We start from the raw sequence: 25759 nt of genomic DNA on the forward strand, positions 1-25759 counted from the left end.
CCTGTTTTGGACGTGGCAGGCACCAGCTCTTGGCTGGCGACGGCCAAAATCTATTATTCATATTGCCTGGTATCTTAGCGACATTGTCCTGCCACCTGTCCAATAGACAAGCTCGCCTTGTTAGACAAAGCGAAGACATACTTGTTGACAAATGGAGGCTTTGTTCTCTGAGCCCACACACACAATCCAGCGTTTGTGTTGTAATCTCCAAAATTCATTCAGATTCACTGTTTGAAGTTTGAAGATGACCATTGCATATTTATGAAGATTTTCCAGTTTCTAGTTTATTTTTCATTTTGACAAAAAACGTGCCACAATAACACAATGGCTGTCAGCTGCATCAAACAATACATCTGTCACAACATCATTATTTGACCATTGTGATGTTATGCTCTTTCAGCTGACAGTTCAGACTCCAGCCTTGAAATCACAAGTCTTTACATTCTACTGAGCTTTTCTCATTTGTGCAACGTGGCCTCATTGCCATGCAAAGCTAGCATGCAGAAATATTTTCAAATGCATAAATCTCTTCCCAGTCTCTATATTTCATCAAGAAGTTTTTCATGTTTAATAAATTACAGCGCCGATCCTCTAAGACTGTTATTCATAAAGCAAAGTATTCAATTGGGATACATTTAAAATCTTAATCATAACCTGCAGGACTATTTGCAGTGTGCTAATATTTGCCTTGACGGGGCTTAAAGAAGCCCGCAGACAAAGCTCACAGATGGGCTTATCCTGAGAAGCAAAGCTGTACTGCGGGTAAAGAAGGTCTCATTGTTTGTAATTGGATTATATTCACAGATTTTTGTAACTGAAAGTGCATCTATTCTTTCCTGAACATCAGCGCTTTTGACAAAACAATGATGCTCTCAGTTTGATTTAGACGGAGCGCGCCATGCACCGATGGCGCTGGCGAATTCGGTACGTTTTTGCAACCACAGGTACATAAAAACTATTTTCATCTGAAGCATTGTGTTAAAAGAGTGAGCCATGCCTTTGTTATATGGAACCACACCAAGCACATTTACCCAGAAATACAAAATCATCTTTGAATACTGTGAACCTGTTTCCAAATGGCAACGTCTCATTGTTTTTAATTGGTTAGTATTTGCTTATTTAAAAAAAAAAAAGTAAAAATTGAGTTTTGCTCTTCCAACATAGTTAATAAAATAATGATAATGTGAACATGATGAATTTGATCCATCAGCGAGTCCCTCGTGATCTGATTACTGTGGATGTAATGCTTACCACAGTGTATTCCTGTTGATTTGGGGTGTAGGCATTTTGAACCTGTTTTATATTAATGACACTGTCCGCACCATCTGTCCAAAATACAGGACGAGGGACCATCTCCAATATGCTAGCCACCAAAGGCAAAGTAATTAATGACAGCAATAATGCCAGCAATAATGACTAGATTAAATATTTTACAGGCCGACTGCCATGCAGTGTCAAAGCCAAAAGAAAGCGACAGGCCTCTGCTGAGATAGTGCTTGAAGAGAATGTCATAAAAAAAGAAATTGCTCGGATGAAGCAATGACTGAAAAATGAAGAAAAGAATTCTAGCCTTTATGGTGTCGTGTTGACTGTAACTTTGCAGCTAAAAAATATGATGTGTTTTGGATTTCTTTAGGGGATACGTTGCATCTTTTGAATGTTGTAACTAATAGTAAAATAGCAGAAAATAGCAGTTCATCTGTTAGTGTTACCTAGAGGAGCGGGTCAGAATGATTCTCTGTCCTAGAACATGGTCTCTATCTGTGCGCAATTGACAGACCTGGCATCTGACAGGGGCATCTGCTTGCAGAGCCTGTGCCAGCGCGGTGTATACACGGAGACATCTGCTCCATTAGTGCCCAGGGGGCATCCTGGGCAGTACAGTAGACCAGGGGCAAAACTACTGCCAGCTCCCTTCCATGGCACATCCCATGAATAGCACGTTGTAGCTGTTAGCCAACCACGGTAGGAACAAACAGTGATGGTTTGGGGAAGGTACATTGCTGTCGTAGAGCTGGAGGAAGATTTCACTCTGTTCAGAATGTATAGATCTACATATTTGATTCGGATAAAAATGACATTATTAACATTTTCTGGCATGATATTTCATCAGTACAATTACGCTTGCTATAGTTGGTTGCTGCCTTTATTCCATTATGCAAAGATTCTATATATTTACTGTAACATATTGTATTATAGGCCTATACTTGAAAATATATATAATAATTTTTTCAAATATATTATATTGAATCACGCCTAAGATGTTGCTGTTTTTCATATACTGAAAAATATAAGCACTTGGTTTCATCATATGGAAATGCATTATTTAATATATTGCATTATATCTTCCAGTATATTCCCCTATACATTTGCATTTATGCATTTGGCAGACGCTTTTATCCAAAGCAACATACATTGCAATGTACTATACATTTGTTTCTGACTATGTGGAATACCCTGGGATCAAACCCATGACCTTTGCGTTGCTAGCGCCATGCTCTAACCACTCAGCCATAGTGGTAAAAAGCACATTGAGGGTGTGACAAATATAAAAATGATTTGCAATATATAAAGAAAATATCTTGGGTAAATACAGTGGCCCTAATATTTGGACACTTGAAGCACACTTAATGTCTGAATGTCATTGCATTATTGAATAACATCATATCAAGACAAGTGGAATTTTTTTTTAAATACCTCATACACACTTTTGAGCAATATTTCGCTAAAATCAAGCGTAGCATTAGTTCTGGCAGGTCACGTGAGTTCAGCTTACATCAGCTGCAGCTAATCAACGTTAACCAATAGTCATACAACACACACTAGACTGCGTCCTATTTAAGTTGCATTTCTTTGCTCCTTATCAGCTGCTTAATCGTGTTGCACCTAAAACCCACCTCCATCCCCATCTCCTCCTTATCTGCCTGTATCTTCAGATCTTTTAATTTAATCCTGTTACGCATCAGGAACTGTTCCGGTTCCTCAGGTGGGGGGACATGTATTGAAATATATGCAAGGCTGCATGGACGGGCAGAGAGTTTGCCCAGAACAGTTTCATTCCGCCAAACTAAATATATGCTATCGTTAAATAATTGACGACAGTGGTCCCGACAGAAATGCATTTATTGAGCTTTAAACGTCAAAACAACAGATATACTGTTACTTCTAAGACCCCAAATATTTTCTGGTTGTCATGTGAAATATGTCCATTTTTAAGTGATGAACCACACCTGTGGTTACTCTGCATAAACATCTGTGAGGGGAACTGAATTGACATCTACTGAAAATGACTTTGAGACCAGTTACTTAAAAATAAATGTAAAAAAATCCTATAAATGTGATGTTTACTTGAAAACAGGTCTATGTTTTATGTTTTCATATTAAATGAAACGCATATAGGGTAAGCTGTTGCTTAGGTGTTGAAACACTTTCTGGGGCCACTGTATGTGTAAGGAAATCTCGACTTACAATCTTGGAGGTCTGTTAATACTGTTTTACACAATCCGTTACGGTGAAATCTGACCTGAGAGGGCTTTGAATGCCCACAGGTGGCCCCCGTGAAAGCAGCTCCATTTCAACATCTGCTTAGGTTCCATAATGATATTGATCAAAACCATTGATTCCACTATTATAAAAATACCCTCTACTCGTGCAATTCAAAGTTTTAACAACGGCAAATGTTTCCTTTTTTATTATGTTGCTTGACGAGCCTTTTTAAAATCATAGCAGCCTTGGTGTAAATCCTCAGTGTATGAGATGCTATAATACATTATAACGGATACAGAGAACTTCAAAGTGTCAAAGGTCAGGTACTGAAACTGATGAAGAACGCTCAGCACACAGGTTGGTGCCTCTCAGGAGTTTGCCATGAGGTCATAAGCCATCTGACATGTGAAGAGCAGCCGGGGTCAAGAGGTCGCCGGTTACAGCTAGTGTTACAGCATAACAGCTTTTAATGGATGTGGAGTATTATAGACCATTAGCATCACTCACATGTGCTTTCATAAGACAAACCTGACTACAACATTTAAGCATATGGGTGGGTTTTAACAGATAGCTTGTGCTCATTTTACAGTATGATAAAGCAGATGTCTTTTAGTAAGGTACTTTAAAATGTAAGTGCACCGATTTGCAATTGTTTTTTATATGAAGTGGCATGTGGTATTTTTTGTGTGTAAAGTTTATATTTGCAAAAAACTAAATGCTGATTGGCTTCATTTTAGTGTATTAACCTGTTAATCCACGCTCATTTTTTAACAAAAAACTATAAAACTCTACACTAAAATACCCATTTTGAATGCCCTTGACCTACAGCCACAATTGTGAAATCTACTGAAAGAAGTCACTTGGGATTTTATTGTCCAAATGTCAGAATTAAAAAGGGGATAATGTTTCGTTAAACTGTAAAGGAAATTAAACCTACTGTGACTAAGGCTTGGGGTATCAAATGTAATGAAATAAAGAGATAAATTGAATAATCTGTTTGATTACATATCGCCTTTGTCATAAATCTGCATTTTGGAGTCAAAGGCATTTTGAATGGGACCTTCTTGAGCATGTCTGTATAATTAATAGAGAAGGGGGTAATGATGCGGTATTAGGGAAAGTTCTGATGTTAGATGAGCTATGTTAATGAAAAAGTGATGGAAACGACATTAACTTCTCTGTGAACCTAGAAGCTCAAATGAAGGAGCAATACTGAAATCAAAACATTTCATCGTGTCTTCTGTGCCAACAGAAATTAAGGAGACCACACAGAAGATTCAAGCTTTGAAGAAACTGATCCATCAACTTCCCAAACCCAACCACAACACAATGAAACTGCTCTTCCACCACCTGAGGAGGTACGTTGAATATTGTTACATTGGCTCCATCCGTACACACCAACACTGGCGGGGACTTGTTGTTGGTTCCCAGGCATAGGATTATTTTGGGGTCCTCTAATCCAAACAGAAATTCCCTTTTCATTTGCACGAGACAAACATTTCCAGAAATAATTTCAAATTTTACCATTCCAGGTAATAATCCGTTCCGGATTGACAGATCCCACAGTGTTTTGAGATTTTTCACTTTTTTGGGCAAATCATCTGTATAAGTATGCCTTACTTATAGATGCCTCTGCATATTAAACTGTGATGGAAGAAAGTATTTTAACATCAAACATCAAAAAAATTACACACATCATCTGTCACTTGCCAAAAGCCTACTCACCTCCAGTAACCAGTTGCCTGTAACGTACAAAAATCTTAATGCAATGCGCACCTCTCCAAAAATACTCTGTAGATGCATGTTATATATGGCATTAAGAACAGAGTAGGTGGAAATTTGGCACCTACAGTATAATCATTTTGACTTCAGGTGCAGGATTTCTTTTTTGATCTCAGACGTTAGATCTTTGTTGTTTAGTTGTGCCTGACCTGTTTTAATAGCTTTATTCATACCTGTCAGCTTCAGACTGGATGCGAACATATTACAGATTTCTGCTGTGGTCTTTCCCAATTTACTAATGATGCTGTCAAAAGGAAAAAAGACCTTGTGGTTAAATCTGCACTGGCTTTGCATCGTGTGAGCTTATGTTTAGATACATATAGCTGATCTTGTTTTGACCGAAAAATCACTTATGGTTGGTAAAGAGGTCATGACTCGTGCTCTATTGTGAATTAGCCATGGCTATTGACCAATCAGCATCAAAGACCACAACTATCCGTTTTATAATAATATTTAATGTTACGATGACAATATCATGGATTACTTTTTTAACCTATATGACAGGCAACGTCAACAGAGGACTCAACGTGAAGCACAATGTGTGTGTGTGTGTGTCAGTGCTCAAACCCTTGTCCATGATAGCATTACTGGCACAGCCAGGAGGCCATATGGCTAGTCTCCATCTCCCAGGAGGGGTGTTCTATCCCACTTTACCCTTCTGCACATTTACCACCCTGCACAGGAGGGCCACAGGACTCATCTCAGATTGATGAGCACCCCCTCCTCCCTTCCCCCAGTGGAACATGCCCTTTGGCACTAGTGCTAAAGTCTGTTGGGTTGCCCATGCCAGGTCTCCCAATCAGAAAACACTAATGTGTGACAGAGAGAGAGAGAGAGAGAGAGAGAGAGATGCTCATTGAACGCTTTCTAAACAGGAACACATTATTCTGAAAGTCTGATGTGTTGAGAAAAATGAAGCCTGCATTCCGTGACAATGATCGACAAGTTGTGTCCATCAGTAGTTTTTGCATTTGAAATAATGGGAAGAAATACTGGCCATTTTCTGAATAATCTGCACGCAAGCATGAGTATGAACATTACCATCAATTCACCGAACGGCAGCATACGAACATTCATTCAGTTTCCGCTTACCAAAACAACGTTACAGTGAAACTTGCGGTGACACGGAAAATCCCTCTAGTGCCACCGAGTCTGTTCCTTCTCCACAGCGACATTCCCGCTGCTCTTTTCTCTCACTATTAGAGCAATAAAGACTAGTGCTTTGAATCCAAAGCGTAACGCTTTGCTTTGTGGGTACCACACCCTGGCCAAGTGATGTGGTTCAGTTCATTTTACATTCTCACTTAAGTCATACTCGTCTACGTCTTTCCCTCTCTAAATATCAGGCTTTACCATGAATCAAGGCAAGGAATGTGCGGTCATGGTGAATTAGGTTAAAGTGCGTGTTGCAATCTGTTGTTTTCAGAGATGTATTCTTTTTGTATTAATACTGTCCAGAGTGAAGAGAGAACAGGGGTTTCTTCCATTCTGGGGTTCCCTCATTATGTTTGGGATTTTTCCTCTGTACTTTACAGTTTTAGACATTTGCTGACATACAGTGAGAGTAAAGATAAGGAAGATATTTAGCAAATAATATACAGTATGTGTGAGAATATTTGAGTTCAGGTTGAGTGACTCGTCACATTTAAAGGGGGTTTTTGAGATCTGCTCTGAAACTGTACAGTTGACAAAATACAGCACAAAATATTGGTCCAATATCAAAGTATTGATATGCACAAGCTCCATATGTGCTCAGACATCAGTCCCAGCCTTTAATGTACACCTCCTGTCTTTCTCATCCAAAACAGGTAAAACTCAACCGAAGTGCGTCTCTGAACTCCTGCGGTCGAACTTCTTTTGTGGGTTATATTTTGTTCTGGCTTGGCCCATGCAGAAGTGGTGAAAGTCAAAAACTCTTTGTTGTGGGCACTTTCTGTGCCCGCGTGGAGTGTTCATTTTTTCTTCTGGTCCGTGGAGCCTGGATTCAATAACCAGTTGTGTGCTTGCATTGTGATGATGTGGTCAAGGCAACCATATTTTCTCAACCGTACGCTTGCTCAGTAGTGCTATTTATGTCTCTTTTTGTGGGAGGTTTTGTCACCACCGCTCATATTTCCCATTTACCGCAAGTGATTTAAAAGGCCACAGGTTTTGTTTTTTGTTAGTAATTCAAGGTTCCGTTCGCTTTGTGTTGGAAAAGAAACCTGGAGCGACCGTTGATCAGCAGAGCCAAGAAAAAAGTTATTCTCATCTAGGTCCGTGTCTCTTAAATTAGATTGAAAGAAAACTGGCGTTGTGCACGTGTTGATATTTACAAGCGTATATAAATACATTCCTTTTTATTTCAAAGGTATGGACAGTAAGCTATAATAAATCTCTAATTAGCATAAAATCAAAGTGACGCATTAAATTGTTTCCCCTGATTCCAGCTAGCCTTTCATAGGTTCATGAAGGCATAACATGAAAATGACACAGTTTAAAGCTTGGAGCGATTTTGTAACCCCCCACCCCACCTCAATTTATTATTCGTCCCAAGGTTCTTCAGAAGCCAGTGAGGCTGACCCAATTAGCCGGGCCTCCTAGGCGGGGTATGATGGCGTTGTGCGCTATCCTCCATTTCCTGTCATGCAAACGAGATGCTAATTAATAACCATTGGCATCTTGAGCCGTACACGTCGGCTTATGTACGGGATATCAATGATTTGTCAGATTCAACCATGCGTAACGCAGTCACCTCCGGTCAAGCTGCCCTCAGCCTGGCCCTTATCCAGACACTAGAGTAACTTCACTGGGCTCCAAGTCAACTGATGGTTTAATGAGCGCTTTTTTGCCATAAATAACCAGATACGGATGAACAGATTGCATCCTTCACTTTTTAAATTCAAGAACCTAAACCGTTTAGACAATAACAATATATTGTTATACTGTATATATATATATATATATATATATATATTCATAAAATATTTAATTATTTGTTTATTCGTTCATTAATTTATACATTTACTTATTCGATTGGATGACTTGGGTTTAAAAAAATGCAGCCAATATAGCCGGTTTTATTGCAAAAGAATACCAGGGTAAGATCTCAAGAAGCTGGTTGATAAAATGGTAACAGAACATTTGTATATATTCCGGGCAAATTGTGACAAAGATGCTAAAATATGACATACGTTTTATTTTTAGTCACATTATTTTACAGATTTGCAGTATATTTCTGTAATTTGACATTATTTTACTGCATTTAAAAAATACATGAAAGTTCTGCAAAAAGAATAAAACAATCAAATTAACAACAACAAAGAAATTCACACAGGGACTTTAGATTACAGTCCAGTTGAATGTCTGATAAGGTTGAAAAAACTCAAGTAAGCATTCAGCTCTGTCATCTCTAAATCCTTTACGTGGTCCTTTTTGATGAAATCATGTTTACAGTCCAAAGAACCCTGTTTTTCGTCTGGATAGAGGATTTCTTCATATTTCACTTCTGCCCAACATGTGATACTACTGTAATTGAAAATGATAATGACTGTAATTAAGCTTCTATCATAATTTTAATCGATCTGGCATTACTGATAGCGCAAATGAACGTGAAGGTGGGGGATGTGGGCTTCATAGTATATAGTGGTGTCACAGTGGCATAATTACCAAAAAACACTAAAAGGTTGGACGAAAAAGCTTCATATTTAATGTTTTGAAAAATCACTTCGGAAATGAAGTCTCTCTCTTTAAGATCATTAGCGGACCATTAGCAATGGCAGCCGGGATCCTTACATCATAGTGCGCTAATTAGGTTAAAATGCTCATGGCAGGACAAGCGTCTAGCTGTGATGTACAGGGGAAGCGAAACGGCCGAGGTTAATTATACACATTAACAGGGAATTATTGAGAGGGCTTGGCCTGCCTCTCAAGTTGTGTTTCTCAGCTCAAACGGCTTCCCAAAATCCTAAAAACACACACGGAGAGACTTAGCACGACCGGCGTGTCCTTAGCCGAACACGTCTTGCTGAGGGAGGGAGCCCGTGCCCTTATTTTATACCAGTGGTATTTTGACAATGACATCGGGATTTTAGACGGCTGAATTACGCTGCATAATTGTAGACCATTATTTTGATAGATGTGACCACAAACGTAGATGGCATAGTGCAACAGTACACGTACACGTGAACGCAATAAACCCAACGCGTCTAAACAGTACCTTTCAGATCTGTGCTGCTGCTAAACCCTACAAAGCGTGCTCCGAAATGTTAAGCCGTCTTCCCACCTCTTAGTCAGGATCCTGTTGACAACTTGGAAGGCAGCCCTTCACCACAATCCCTCCCTTTCCAGGCCTCAACCCATAACACAGCCAGAGGGCTCCAATCCGACTCCTTATAAGACTCCACCAATACCCTGTATTGATTGTTTCTTCACCACAGCCAAACCTCAGCTCAGAGAGATTCTGCTAAAAGTGCGCTTAGACGCCTCCAAGGAACAGGCACAAGTTTTTCCAAAACACCCATACCGATGGTTCGTCACCAAAACGGGTTTTATGAAAGAAACGTATACACTTTATAAGCTTGGCGGAAATTATATCTCGTTCTGTTGTTCCATTAGGAATATCCATGCAATGTTTTCTAAAACAACAAAATAATGTTCAGTGCTATTGTGTCTTTCACCTGACCGAGCCCTTGTTTTCTGTGTTACAGAGTCTTGACCAAGTCCCAGCAGAACTTAATGTCGACCCAGGGCATTAGCATTGTGTTTGGACCAACTCTCATGTGGCCAGAGTTTGAGTCCGGAAATATGGAAGTCAATATGGTATATCAGCATCAAATAGTGGAGTTCATTCTCATTGAATGCCTGGACATCTTTGGACCAGAGGGCAAGTAAAGTGACTGGAAAAAAATCAAATTAATACGGTGGGGAAAAAATCTAATAAATACGGTGGGAAAAAAAGAAAAACGTTCTGGATTTGTTTATATTTGCCTTAAAAAGTTGCTTTACATATTTTTAAGTTACAGTCATAAATACATAAACCATATTTTAATTTCCATTTATATACGGCAATGCCAGTTATCATACCTCATTAAAAATATCGACAAAGTTGAAAAGCTGTATATTTGTAATGATGTATATTCATTCTAGACAAATATTTCTGTAAATGCATTTGTAAACAGAAACATGGTAGTTGGTATGCGTTTTCGTTTAAAATTAATTGGCTGAAAGCAATTTGCACTTCTTTTTGAGATGTTTTTAGCTAAACCAGACTGTACAGTTATTTTAGTTACACGTACTATTTGTTTTTGCTTTGTTGTATTAAGAATTTGTGATGTAAGTGTTGTAAAACAGAAAAATGGTCAATTTAAAAATGACATTTTTTCATTAAAAAGTAAACAAAACAACTTCAAGTTTTCATGCATTGACTTGTTCTGTATCATATTTCAAGTTGTGTTCAGAGAGCTTAATCCACACATCCTCACAGTCTTCCGCATTTTCCCTACACCGCTGGAGCATCCCTCGCAAACTGCAGTCAGTACTCGACCCTTCGGCTTGTCAGATAGCCTACAGCACGACCACGATCACATCAGTTTCTAATCAAACTGCCAAAGTCCTTTCCAATTCTCTAAGAGCAGTCTCTTTTTATTTGCTTCCCGCAGGCCAGCACCGAGACTCTCTGCATGGAATGTGTTTTTAATTCCATCCCAGAGATAAGAGAGAGAGTCTGTAATTACGGGAAGATCCATCCCTCCTGTAGCATTTTGCCTTCATCAGATCCCTCATAGTTTGGCATCTCCAGCGGTAATGATGAAGGCGTGCTGAAGAAAACAGGAGGGCGACATAAACCAGATTTGCGGGTTGCACGTCTCTCTGAAAGCGCACTGAAAATAACGCAGTGAAATGAGATGCAGCTCTTAGTGACCTCTCTGGCATAGCTCTGTGCTTTACGCGGGGACCCTAACTGGTTCGGCAAGCCACCAAGACCAGCCTCATGAAACCCTTGAAAAGAAGCATGTCTTGTTTTTCTCAGCAAAACGTTTACAGAAATCTTGGATCGTGTGTTGAACTCGGTGGCTTGGTTCGTGAAGTTTTGGCACCTTTCAATAGGGCATAAATTAGAGGGGGTTGGAGGGTCCGACCTTCATAATTGAGGCCTAACCCCAAAGGACAGCTTTGGATAGGGGGTGGGGGACATGTTGAACATCAAGTTCTCTTTACACATACACAAAAAGCATTCATTTTGGTTACAGTAGGTTTAAAATGCCAAACGTGGGGCAAGGTAATAAACAGACTTAACATACATGTTGAAATGTGATAGAAGTACTTAATGACCTTGTATATATACATAAAGGTACATCTAATTTTTCAATATCAGTGTGAGTGTACAGCAGAACGTTGACAAAACACCAAGTTTCGTCAGAGTCATGGTTGTGTGTGGACAGCGCTCCAGACCAGCTTGTTTTTCTTTCCCAGTCCTGCCCTTTCTCCACCCCTTAGCCTCTTTTCTGTCTCTGCTGTCCTTTTAAAATCAAAGAAAAAAATAGATATTTTAGAAAACATGCCAAATTTTTGTGATTTCATGTTCGAGCAATTTTGGTTGCAAGACGTGCTCTTTTGTCCAACTGGACCATGAGCAATTCCAGCATTATGGATGTGACATTTTAAGTCAAAACTTGAAATATAAATTCTCAGAGTGTGTGTTTATTACCGTTTTTTGAACCCTCTGTTTATATTTGACTAAACCAATGATGATAGAGCCCAGACATTAGAAAAATATCAGTCTATGCACAAGTTTTCTTTTTTCAAAGACCAAAATAAACCATGCGTTATGGATGTGAAAACAAGGATGCAAGTTTTTGAGAGAGAACATACTTTGTAGGATTTCTGTGAATTAAAATGTACAAACCAGAAGGTTCTTTATAGAACACGAATGTGTCTATTTACAGTATGATGAATATGGACTGTTATGGATGTGACAATTCACTTATGGACATTCATACTGTAAAAATAGCAAAACAATGCTTTAAAAACTTTGAGAGACTTCACATGGGTATATAAACCACCAAATTGACATCTGGCCTATAAGTATGGTGAAAAGCTTAAAGTCGTTGTCTATAAAGTCCTCTTAAAACTCGTTTCTTTAGGCAGTGTGTGACTTACACAAAGTATCGCTTACTTGCTTTGATATGCTGGAGAAGAATCTGCGAGGAACAATTTTGAGAAAATAAATCGCAGAAGTACTAGAGAAGAAAAAGCCCACAAGATGGCACAGACAACCACGATTATGGCTCTCACATAGAACTTTGATTTGAAACCCGTCCCCTGATATAACAGATTTATTTATCTATACAAATGAAATATAAACGCACTAATGCAATGATACACCGATAGTATCTCTCCCATCAGGTACACCTGCTTTATTTCACACCGTGGGGGTCAAAAGTAGGCGTTCAACTTTATCTCACGCAGACGCAGCCCAAGCAGGAACAAGAGGGCAAGCTGCAGAGCTCAATCTTGCATTAAATGCTTCAAATAACAAGAAATAAAAAAGTGTGGGTGGATAGATTGAAGTGGTAAGTAACCCAGGGGAGAATGTTGGCAGACATGAGCCGCGTACACGAAGCGAACGCCCAGATTTATTCTGTGCCGGATCTTTTGGTCACATGACATCGGGTATTGTGCAAAACAGCTCACACGTCGAGAGCGGTTTTATTGCAGGTGGTGTTGTGCTCATTAATATGTGCAAAATTAACGTCTTCCATCAAATTGGCTGAAAAGGTGTGGTGTATTTTAAACACGGTTATATTCAGAATGTGGTGCGAAGCAACTGGATCTTTATATTTTAGTAGTTCCGATTCTTCACTGCATGACTTTTCACCTAGCCAAGAATCAGTTCCCACAAAACAGCGCACAACATATCACATTTCTCCACGTGGCTTTAAACGTAATCATGGGAACAACAGCATCAACAAAACTCATCAAATTATTAGTCGCGCTAACCGTTGCGAGCAGTGTGAAGGGCTCCGTTGACGCCATGCGGTCGGTGGGCTTAGGGGCGCGCAAAGCTGTATGTAACTGTGGCCTTCATGTTTTCTCTACATAAGCCAAGACGTTCCACGTCTAATGATTTCATGTAATAACTGGAGACCACTGCGCTTTTCCGAACCCCGACAAACTCCCACACACCCCACCCCCACACTTTGTTTTCCCATCCTTCTTGGCAGAGCTTCATGGAAACGAGCGTCTTTGTAAGTCTGCAAAAAAAGAAAAGCAAGAGCCCAACATATAAATGAAAGCATAACAATACAGTGTCCCTGCAAGATGCCTGCCATGTTCTAACCACCAGGCCCCATTAAAAAAAGCTTGTGCTCCAAGAGAACATGGCAGCATATTGATAGCATATGACTGTGTCACACAAGGACAACTAAGTCTTATTCTGTCTTCCTATAAGAACAGACATGGGGACGTTGAGCAAGTTTAGATGTGTTTGGATTGAAAGGATGAGAACTCATTATGTTGCATTCTGTATTTTTCTTAAAGGGACAGTTCACCCAAAAATGAGAATTCAAACCTGTATGACCTGTATGACTATTCTGCAGAACACGAAAGAGGATATTTTGAATGTTGGTTAACAAACAATATTGGTCCCTATTGATTTCCATTGTATGGACACAAATCTACACATTTCTCAAAATATCTTGTTTTGTGTTCCACAGGAAAAAAAAGTGCTATACGGGGTTTGAACGACATGAAGGTGAATAAATAATGACATCATTTTTATTTTTGGGTGAACTATCCCTTTAAGTCCATGCGAAGGTTAAACATTCTTTAATGCCTTTTTGTCATATACAAGCACATATCGTAGTACACACAGCCTTCTTGGTAATGGTATAATTGGACAGCATACAACAACATGAGCTGGTGTGAAAAAATACTGAAATAAATAAACACGCATCAAGCTGTATACAAGAAAATAAAAGCCTCCAAATGCAGATCAACTCCAACAAATCTTGTACCTTCCAGGAATCCTTACATTTATATCAGCTTATATATGAAATAATGCTACGGTTTCATTTGGATAATACAGATTTGTTGGATAAAACTATTTTTGGCTGGGAGAAATCTAAGTATTTTTTTCTATATGGATAAAAGCATTCGCAAAATATTTACATGTAAAACTAAACAGGTCAGATGGCATGTCAGCACACACTCTGTGTACAGCTCCTACTGTACCTCAGAGTAACTGACAAACTTTGCAAAATCATTGTACATTTCTTTAGAACTCATTTCATTTTTCTCTACAAGGAGATGTTCGATTAATTTGAAATAAATATGGAATGATTTATTTAAAATGTGTTTGTAGAAAGTCCTGCCCAGACTGCACCGTGACCACTAAAGTCAGAACTTGAGTGCCTTCATTAAAGCGCTATTTCCATTTTCCATTTCCTAAATCCTTTCGCTGGTTTCAGAGGCCGTGATGATTCTGTGGCATTTCATTTGCAGTTACAGTAGTTGCTGAGGTCTGCTCTCTGTCCAGCAAACATCTCAGAAATAAGGTGACATCACCTCGAAGGATCATTTAATGGGGATTCCATTATTTCATAACATTAAAGAGGACCTACTGTAATATCATATGTAACTGCAAGGCTGACCTTGATAGCATCAGTATTTATACTTGAAGCTGTATCAGATCAGATCAGAGTCATTTCAAATGAGTGGCAATCTGCCTGTTCTGTATTAAACTGATGGGACAGCATATGGATCTCAGGAGGATATTGAAGAGAAACTAAGATTGCACTTTCATAATATTAGTGAATGTGACTTACTGTAAAAATAAGACGACCACACAAATCTTTATGCCGTGACATTTGTATTGTTGTACAATTCGCCCAGTATTATATTTGCTTTATACCTCTAGAACACCAGAGAGAAAACAGCAACAGGCCAATGAAATGGTTTAATGTGCACCGAGTTTTATAGAGGTCGCTATTAAGTTTTTATATGTGGGGTGACATTTTGCGACTACAGAAACAGCAGGTTATATAGGCTTTATTTAGGCGTCATTAGGTCCTGACCTGAGGTCAGACTCAGAGTAGATGGCAAACCCATCTTACACTACAGGAGCGTTTCCTCAACGAATCCAGATCTGCTAATATGCAAACAGGTCAATCGAATTAGGTTGCTTTATTTCTGTTTTACTTGTGTCATTTTTATAAAGCAAAACAAATAGCGACAAACTGTATTATAGAAAACCACAGGAAGTGTGAATGAACAAGATCTGTACAAAATATTGAAAAATAACATACAACAGAACCTCACTGATGCTTTGAAATATTAAATTATGTTAGATATGGTTCTAGGCTATTAGGACTGTTTTTCTATGAGCTGTAAAGAAGCACTTCTGCTTAAAGGAAAAGTTTGTCTCAAAATCAAAATTGTGTTATTTTATTGTGTTATGGTTTAAGACCTCCCGGCGTCTTTGGAACACAAATAAAGATATTTAGGTGACATCCGAGAGATTTCCAGGCCTCCTCATAGACATCATGGTTAAAGTTGTTGTCAAGGTCCAGAAAAGTACTAAAGACATTGTTAAATTGGTCCATCCGCTCATAGTGCCTCATAGTTTGAACGTGGGCGTGTAAAAAAATAACACAATTTTGATTTTGAGATGAACTTTTCCTTTAATGGGGAGTAATGACTTTGGTTACGTACAAGGTGGCAACGTGATTATGTCTGAGCCTTTAAATCTAGACCCTCTATCCGAGTGCACCTGAATAATCAATAAATCTGAAACAATAACGTCAGAAATTTCCACAGCTTTATTAGGAGAATATCTGATAATAAAGGATGAATCTCTCAATAACTTCTTCAATAAAAGTCGGGCCTCTTTTAATGGCACTTATGTTGGCAGACTTGAAGTGGGTCGAGAGGTTGTGGCATTGCTGTGATGTGAAAGCAGACACATCTTTAAAAAAGATGGAAAATCTGACAGGCCATTGTTAGTTTGCCCAGTATTTTTACATTTAGCAAACACATATAAATAGCTAGTTACCAGGCCCCCTTAATTATGCAGTGGGCTCCAGCTGTAGCGTACAGCCAGATCTCAAATGCAAGGAAAATAAGAGAACCGTATTTAGATTGAACCACAGTCCTGGGGAAGCCTTGCATCAACCTTTACTGAGCCTCGGGGGACTTTGTCACAACCTGGCAACCTCAGGTGGAGCAAGAGCCCACAACGTTTCAAGCCGCAACTTGGCCGCCGCTCTGTCGGAGTGGGAACCGAAGACTCCAGAATTCCAGGCTGTAGTCCTCAAGCACAAAGGATAAAAATGGATATGAAGCGAAATATGAGGTGGGCCCGCTATGCGTGACACGAAAGCGGTCGCAGGTTTTTCAATTGTTTATTTTTACTTTGCTCTTTTTCTGCCATTGACCACAAATATAAAAGTTGTTTTTTTCCTACACATTGAAGTTAACATACAGATGTTCGTCTTATGTATTGGAGAGATTGGGAAGCTTTTCGTTGGTGGCACTGGTACAGTAGATACTGTATATAAAAGGCTGTGCTGCCATATTTCAGGCACTTATCCAACACATTAAAATGTTTGAGTACATCAAAAACTCCACAACTTCACAATGAGGCGAGATGTTAAATATGTATTTCTAAGGGTCCTGTCATGATGTGTGCTGCTCTGTTGAAATCATGTCACCATCTGCTCTCAAGAGAGATTTGAACTCGTCCTCAAGAGTTTCCCAGGAGAAAGTACTGATGTTCACCTAGAAGACACAGAGAATAAATTGAGAAAAAGCAGAAAACAACTAAGAAAGTGTGAAGACAGAACACTGTAAAAAATGATGTGATCAATAAGCCATGGCAACATATGTTTCACATTACAAATGTCTAATTAGAGCAAATCTTCACTGGTTATTAAATTAAAATACTAAGTTATACAGCCAATTTCATTATAGTTAAAAATTCAAGACTGCAACATTTTTTACAGTGTATAATATAATAAAACTGAATTGAGAGGAGCAAATAAAGGCATGAGATATGTGTTACCTGAGTAACATGTTGTCTGACTAACTGCGGGCGCTTGCAGAAATGTTGTAATTTTTTACACAGCTGTTCAGGTGTCGAATACAGATATGTCGCTACAAAAGGAAAATACATATTTGATCAGTCAGAACCCTCAAAGAGCAGATGAGATGGCAGACACTTTCAGCATTAAAAATGCAGACGACACCACGCTGGGTGATGTTGTACATTATTGAACTGTGGTTATATTTATTTATTTATATAAAAATGCCAAAATGGTTCATGGCGAAATTTTCGATTGTGCTTTAAGATGAATAAGTCATTATATACAGAAGTCGAGCATAACAGCTCCGCCTGTGACAATGAATCTTCTTTGGCATATGAAATTAAGACAGTTTTTTCATTGCTGACGAATCATGAAATGACAGCAGACGTTCTTTACCAGGGAATATTTCTGGGTAGACCAAAGCGTTCGGACAAAGGGGATAACAACCACAGTGGACTGCTTCTATCCTGATAGAGAAACATATATTACATGTAAGGTTCAATCCCATAATGCATTAATACTGTATTGACAAAATATATTGAAATGACGCAATTAAGAATTTCTAAAATAGCAACACAGAAGTTGTCAGGTCTAAGCTGTGAGGCTTAAATGAAGCTATCAGAGTTGGCTGGAAGTTCTTCAACATCTTTGTTGCACTATGCAACTAACATACCAGCCAGATAAAGTTGCATTCTAAATATTACATTTATTGCACATAATATCAATGTATTTCTATATTTCTATATTAATGCTGCAAAAGTGGAAAGCACTGAATAGACATCGCAAAAAGTCGCTTTAGAAGTTGTTTGGTGTTGTACATTTCACAAATGACCAGTAATAAATTTGTCCATATTTTACCCAACCATGAGTTGAAAACAACTCTGTAAAATTGATGTAATCCTGAAGAACACTTCCAAGAGCAGAACTGAGCACACTGTGTTGGATGGATGTCTTTGGGCATTGAATTTTGCATGTAGTAAAGTACAGGTCATGGTTGAATGCATTAATTTGAACACTTTTTATAATTAAATGCACCAAATTAACACATCTAATTCAAATACATAATGAAGTTTTGAGACACTCGTAACTATAGCATAGTTTTCCATAATCTCCAGCTTTTTACTTCATCAAATAGTTCAATCTAGGGCAAACTTAACTCCCAACTGATTCAACTCATTTGAACCCCTATTGCTGGCAGTGGAAATGACCGGCTGTTTAAATATTTTGTAGAATGAGTATTAATATTTAATGAGTCTATCCATCTCTCCCTTCACCATCAGATCCTCATCTCATTTCCCATGCTAAAACCATGCATATTTTAATATCCGATTAGCCCTCTGCCATTCACGGCTGAAATTTTACGATTCTGATTGAGCAATGGGACAAATCTTCCAGAACAATCGTGTGGATGAGTGAAACGTCGCTGGGTGTCAAGTTGTGTTTCAAAGTGGTTTGTATTGCTGCATATTTAATGGTCACCCTTACACTGCTTTAAACTAGTACTTCGGTTCTTTTTTTACATTTCAGTTTTGCTGTAGTTTGAGCAATTGCTTTGAATTTTTCAACATCTACAACTGGTTCCCAACCTTTTTACTTTTTATTTTACCCCATCGTCAACAAGAACATTTGAAGGCCTCACAAGTTCTACCCAATAAAATATTCTGGAGCTTGATACATTACTAAATATGTATTTTTGTTTCATAAATAACCAAACATTAATAAACATCACAACGTTTAGTTGTTTTAGATTATTTTAATGCTTATTTTAAAGGGATATTTCTTCTGCAGAACACAAAATAAAATATTTTGAAAAAAGTCGATAACCGAACAAAGCTAGAACCCATTCACTTCTATTGTACGCGCACAAAACCGATGCCAGTTGACAACATTCTTCAAAATATCTTATTTTGTGTCTGCAGAAGAAAAAAAGTCATACAGGTTTGAAGTGACAAGAGGATGAGTAAATGACATAATAATAATTTAAGGTTATCTTGAGGCTCCCTTGAAATTATGCAGATGCCCCCTCGTGGGCTTTGTACCCCCTGGTAGACAAACACTAACCTAAAATAAGCAAGACTTTTAACTCACTTCACATTAGGCTACTTTACGTCTTTACGTACAATAATTACCATTTTTGATTTATCTCAAAGCGGCAGAACTTGCACTTTTTCAATTTACATGTCTTTATTCAAACAAATTACAAGCCAAAACCATTGGACGCCTAAGAAAAGCGGGAAAAAACGAGCATGTGCTAATTTCTCCACAAAGGAAAAGAAAAACAACAGCACAATAGTCGCCGCCCTTGTGCAAACACCAGACAGTGAAGGTTTAGTGTAGTATTACCTACTCTGCAATGTCAACATCCCCTTTCCCGATAAAATTCACAGCGAACGCATGCAATCTAAGACGCTCGGCTGGAATCACCGACAGCCCGTCGTATGAAACTGATTAAGGTCAGTTCCATGTCAATGCAGTTAACGTGTGAGCGTGCAAATGCTTATCGGGCTTTTCATCTCAAATATAATTAGCTGATCATTCTGCTTGGCTGCCTTACTGTTTTTCTGCGGGGCATGCATGGGCGTCTGCTGACAATTAATCAGATTAGGCTAATTTCCACAATAACGAGGACGGAAGTCGGTGAAGAAAGTCCCCTCGTGCGGAGCTGACCAATGAGGCGTGATTGTTAAAAGCAACGGGCAGGTGATTCAAGTTCGACGTCCTACGAGCACACGCCTTTCATGCGATCGATTCTCTGTCGCAGTATTGAATTAGTAAGTATTAATAACCCTTAATCATCTCTGTTTGAACTGGATGTTTTCAGGAGTTTTAACATTATTAAGAAAAGCAGACAGCAGGTGTTTGATCACTGTTTGAACACACGTCGCCTGAGGACATGAATGCAAAACACGCACAAAGGAGTCTCCGTATGTCTCCTCTTGGTCGGACTTTGATCTAATGAAATCGAGAACATCTTCAGCTCTGTGTAGTAAGAGGTCCAAAGGGAGCACAAGTCTAAACTGTTACCTCACAAAGCAGAGGATGTTTCTATTCAATCAATGGACATCACTGCCCAGAACAATCACCAGTGCTGTCATTTAACAGCAGTTTTAGATCTACAGAGTAAAACCTGGATAATTAAAACCCCCTGTGTAGGATTACCAGAGCTCCTGCCAGTGCAGTCCTGCTTTGGACGGTTTGTACCTTGGCCCTCGGCGTTATCTTATAAACTCTTCAAAAGTAACGCACAGGTGACTGAAGATATTGATTCAGGCTATGCTGAAGACATCAAGGGGTATGGTTTCAAAGGTCGCACCAACACACATTCGGTACCATTCATACTCTGATATAGCCCTCAAAACAAACTTTCAATTAAGCCGTGAACTTTTCTTAGTCTGTTTGGGGTTTGAAAAAAAAACATGCTAAAAAACATGCTCAAGGTGAATTTTAGAGTAAAACAGGATTTTATTCCCTCATTCTGTGATTAAGAAAAATCTATTTCACCATAACAAATTTATTGTATTATACAGTGGCCTTGATAAGTATTTTGACTTGAGTCCTGAAAGTGCATGAATGCAGTTATAAATCCATTTACATTAAAGCGTTTGGCGGATGCTTTTATCCAAAGTGACTTTTCTTCGGTTAATTTAGTCTACACATACAGTATCTTATATCAGTGTGTTCCTGTCGTGATACCGGTCACTTCCTGGTTGATCCGAGCACCGTGTTTGTTGTTTTTGTCGAGCGCATGTGCTCGTTGTTTTGACAGTTCGCCATGTGCTCGGTGTCTACGTCATTTGCCCCGCCCACGTGTCTCCCCGCCAGGTTTTCCCCTCACCGGTTTCTCATCACCTCGCCACACTGTTCACCTGTAGATTATCCCGGCCATCAGTTTATCCATTACTCCTCATCCCATTCACCTGTATCTCGTTAGGTTTCCCTATTTAGTTTCTCTTGTCCTCCTGTCCTGTGTCTGACCGTTGTTTGTCAACTAGTTGTGACCTCTCGCACTACCTTGGGCCTGTGGATATTACCTGCTTTCTATATCCTTGTCATAGTCATAGTCTCTGTTATTGCCTAGAGTATTTTGCAGTTATCTTAGTCTTCCATAGCCTTTAGCCTAGTCTTGCTTCCCCTCTAGTATCCTTCTCAGTTTTGTTTTGCCTGCTCTGGTTTATTTTCTCTGCCCTCTCCTCAGTACCCGTTGGCGTCCCGGACTCGCTCGCTCGCTCAGCATCACCAGACTTACCATCCAGACACTGGAATTCCCCGGACAGGGTTGGACTATTGAATCTTACACCTCGTGTTTTCCGGGTCGAGTATTCTCCCCGCCTCGGAATCTCTGCGGAAGCAGTTCTCCCTTTCTCTGAGCATCTTCGGATCGAGCATTCTCCCCGCTCCAGGACTTCTGGGATTTTAGTTCTCAGTTGTACGAAGGTGTCTGCTGTTTGGCGGGTAGAGTCTCTCCACGCCGATCTCCGTGCTACTGGTGGTGCCTATTGACTGTCTTGTTCATTCTACTATTGTAATAAACATCTGTTTCTCCCGCAATTGAGTCTGTCACCTGGTATATCATGACAGAACGGTCAGACCATTCACAAGACTCAGCGGGGATGGATCCTCTACGAAACGCACTGTAGCAGCAGGGGTCTATGCTGGGGCACCAGGCATCCCACCTCAACGCAACCACGTGTGATGTGGAGGTCCTCAACGCCTAAGTCACGGATCTCCTCCTCCAGGTCTCCGAACTGCAGCGGCGAGCTCTCAGGGTCCCGCAGTTCCAGTCTCCAACAAATTTCCCCTTGAGCCGGAACCACATGCCAACAACCCGCCGCTCTACGACGGCGACTCTAACTCCTGCCGAGCCTTTCTGTCTCAATGCACCATGGTGTTCGCGCTGCAACCTCGTCGCTACGCCACAGAAGGTGCTAGGGTGGCGTTTGTGCTTACACTACTGATGGGGCGAGCTCGCGAATGGGGTGTGCCTGTCTGGGAGGCTCGAGCTCCCTGTTTGTCAGTCCTTCGGGGCGTTTTGTGCCAAAATGACGAATCTCTTCGACCGGTCAGCTCGAGGGGATGAGGCGGCCGCCCAACTCTCTCGTCTCTCACAGGGAAGAGGTTCGGTAACCGACTATTCCATCCGGGTTCAGCCGTTGGCTGCCGCCTGCGACTGAAACGAGGGAACCCTACGTTCACGCTTTCTTGACGGGCTCAACAGCGCCATCGCAGATGAGATCGCTGCTCTGGATTCTCCTCGAGACCTGGAGGAGCTCACGAACCTGTGTTTTAGGGTGGAGAGTCGAGTCAATGCCCGTCGACGCCCTTCTCCTACCTCCTGTCGAGTTCAGAATGCCAACTCTTCGGGTACCATCGTCAATGCGCCACCAGAAGCGGAGGCTATGCAGCTGGGTCGTTCTCGTCGGTCTCCTGGCCAGAAGCAAGAATGACTTCTCCAGGAACTGTGTTTCTATTGTGGCAAGCCTGATCGCCAAGTACTGCAGTGTCCGTTAAAAGCCCGCGCCCACCCGTATTTCGGGGAGTCCGGGTGGGCGCCATCATCCCTGTATCTTCCCAGTCTGCCTGCACCCAGCTGCCGTTTCGTCTGACAATCGACGTAATCACCCACACTGGGTTGGCCCTCGTGCATTCCGGACCTGAGGGGAGCTTCATTGACACTGCCACGGCTCTCAAATGGAAGATCCCAGCCATACCTCTTCCTCAGTCCATCTCGGTCTGGATGCTAGCGGGGAATCCCTTCTCCTCCATCACTCACATCACACCTCACGTAGGCCTTTTTCTTTTTGGTAACCATTGTGAGCGATTAAAGCTGTACATCCTCGATTCCCCCAATACTCCCATCATATTAGGGCATCCTTAGTTGTCACAGCATAATCCTCACATGGATTGGGTTAATAATTCAGTTTTAGCTTGGAGCCCTGCATGTCACGTGTCTTGCCTTGGTCCTGCTCCCTCTCCTGTTTCTGTGTCTCCTGTGTTTCAGGTCGAAACCGCCGATTTGACTGGGGTCCCGGAGGAATACCATGATCTTCGGTCCGTGTTCAGCAAGTCACGGGCCACCTCTCTGCCTCCGCATCGCCCCCACCACTGTGCCATAGATCTCCTTCTCGGCACTTTTCCGCCTAAGGGTCGCCTCTATTCGCTATCTTCTCCCGAAAGAGAGGCCATGAAGAGATATATATGTGATTCTTTGTAAGCTGGGCTCATCCGCCCCTCCTCCTCGCCGGCCGGTGCAGGCTTCTTCTTCATACAAAAGAAGGATGGCTCCCTGCGCCCCTGTATTGACTATCGAGGTTTGAATGAGATTACGTGTGAAGAATAAATACCCCTTACCGCTCATGTCATCGGCCTTTGAACTGTTACAGGGAGCCAGGGTCTTTACCAAGCTAGACCTACGTAACGCCTATAACCTGGTCAGCATTCGCAAGGGGGACGAGTGGAATACGGCATTCAATACACCATTGGGACATTATGAGTATTTGGTACTCCCTTTTGGTTTGACCAATGCTCCGGCCGTCTTCCAGGGCCTCATCAATGAAGTTTTGGGAGACATTTGTTTCCCCTCTCTCCAGCAATACCCCTAAATGTTCATGAGGTTCTCCAGCGCCTACTTCATAATCAGCTATTTGTCAAGGCAGAGAAGTGCGATTTCCACACTGATACCGTCTCGTTCCTTGGCCATATCATTTCACCCAAAGGCATTGAACCAGATCCCGCTAAGTTCAAAGTCGTCGTCGAGTGGCCCATTCCGGACTCACGCAAAACCCTACAGCGGTTCCTGGGTTTCGCCAATTTTTACCAGCAATTTATCCGGGGTTCGGCCAAGTGGCCACGCCGCTTACAGCATTGACCTCCACCAAGGTTCCGTTCAAATGGAACTCCCAAGCTCAGTTAGCCTTTGATATTCTCAAGTCCTGTTTTGTCTCTGCACCTGTGCTTTGTCTGCCAGATCCTGAATGGCAGTTTATTGTCGAGGTTGATGCTTCTGATGTCGGGATAGGCGTGGTTTTGTCTCAGCGCTCCGGCCGTGATGAGAAGGTGCACCCCTGCACTTTTTTCTCTCATCGCCTTGGCCCTGCAGAACGGAATTACGATTTCGGTAACAGAGAGCTGTTGGCGGTTCGTCTGGCCCTGGGTGAGTGGCATCACTGGGCTGGAGGGGTCAGCGCAGCTCTTCTTGGTCTGGACAGACCATAAAAACCTTGAGTATGTCCGTTCAGCCAAGAGGCTGAGCTCACGTCAGGCCAGGTGGGCGCTCTTCTTCAGGCGATTTAACTTCACGATCTCATACCGGCCGGGTTCCAAGAGCGTCAAACCTGATGCGCTCTCTCACCTGTTTGAGGTTCCCGGGGGGAAGCTCGCGGCCGAGGGCATTCTCCCCAAGGAGATGGTGGTCGGGGCTGTCACCTTGAACCTCGAACAGCATCTTCGGGTCGAGCATTCTCCCCGCTTACGTCATACGAGGGTGTCTGCTGTCGACCCACCGATCTCTGTGCTACTGGTGGTGCTTATTGACTGTCTTGTTCTTTCTACTATTGTAATAAACATCTGTTTCTCCCACAATTGAGTATGTCGCCTGGTATATCATGTCCTGGAATCGAACCCACAACCTTTGCGTTGTTAGCGAAATTCTACACTAAGTGAGCTACAGGAAACCAAGATGCATTTATTTCAAAGAAAGATACAAAATAGCATAAGCACTTTGTTTAATATTGTATAATATTTAAAGCTTAAAAGTAATTGAAGCCGTCGGAGCAGATATCCTAGTGGACAGTAGGGTTGCACGGTGTACCAGTGCTAAAGCTTAAAAATACCTGCGATGCCTCTCTATTTTTCAAACGGCAGCATAGTAGTGCTGTAAGGAATGTTACATGCGCATTAATGGTCATATGAACACTTACACTTTGATGTGTTTCTCTCCTAAATGAATCCGTGTTTTGAACGACTCGGGCGAAATAATGATTCAGTGAGTCATTCATCAAGTCACTTGCTTCGTTCTTGAATTAATCAGCCGCGACTCAGTAAAAAAATTCAGTTTCACATTTAAAGCAATCATAACATTTCTCTATATAAACATTGCTGTATAAATTAAATTTCTCGCACATTTGCATTAGTTCACAGGTAAAAAATGTTTTAGTGTACTTTAGTATTTACTATAGTAACTTTAAAAAACACTAGTGTTTAGGAATTTTACTAGTCTACCATAGTAAAGTATTTTTCAGTATTTGCTACAACTTATCCCATTTCTATAGTTAATAATACAAATATTGTAGTGTACAACATAATAGCTACAGTTCACTATATTAAATACAAAATGTGTTTTAGGAAATTTAATTTATTTTGTAGATTTCAATTATGAACATGACACAGCATCGTGATACTACTTGGTACCATGATACTTCGGCTGGTACAGT

General features: G+C 40.7%; 2 protein-coding genes across 5 annotated transcripts in view; one reads left to right on the forward strand and one right to left on the reverse strand.

Moving 5' to 3' along the window:
- The window catches only part of arhgap15 (Rho GTPase activating protein 15), a 35927-nt gene extending 24811 nt beyond the window's left edge, over positions 1-11116 (forward strand). Inside the window, exons 13-14 of the mRNA XM_057336809.1 lie at positions 4739-4844; positions 9957-11116. Of these exons, the coding sequence (XP_057192792.1) occupies positions 4739-4844; positions 9957-10140 (290 nt within the window). The 3' untranslated portion in view covers positions 10141-11116. The remainder of the gene's footprint in view (positions 1-4738; positions 4845-9956) is intronic.
- Positions 11117-15113: 3997 nt separating this feature from the next.
- Positions 15114-25759, reverse strand: part of gtdc1 (glycosyltransferase-like domain containing 1) — a 44570-nt gene continuing 33924 nt past the window's right edge. For 3 of the 4 annotated variants that reach the window (XM_057335997.1, XM_057335998.1, XM_057335999.1), the window contains exons 9-11: positions 17727-17797; positions 17309-17400; positions 15114-17025 (exon numbers count right to left, since the gene is read on the reverse strand). In XM_057335997.1, coding sequence (XP_057191980.1) covers positions 16924-17025; positions 17309-17400; positions 17727-17797 — 265 coding nt within the window. In that variant the 3' untranslated portion in view covers positions 15114-16923. The remainder of the gene's footprint in view (positions 17026-17308; positions 17401-17726; positions 17798-25759) is intronic. The other variant, XR_008963130.1, reaches the window with a different exon arrangement.

Source organism: Triplophysa rosa, linkage group LG6, assembly GCF_024868665.1.
Source record: "Triplophysa rosa linkage group LG6, Trosa_1v2, whole genome shotgun sequence".
NCBI classification, from domain to species: Eukaryota; Metazoa; Chordata; class Actinopteri; order Cypriniformes; family Nemacheilidae; genus Triplophysa; species Triplophysa rosa.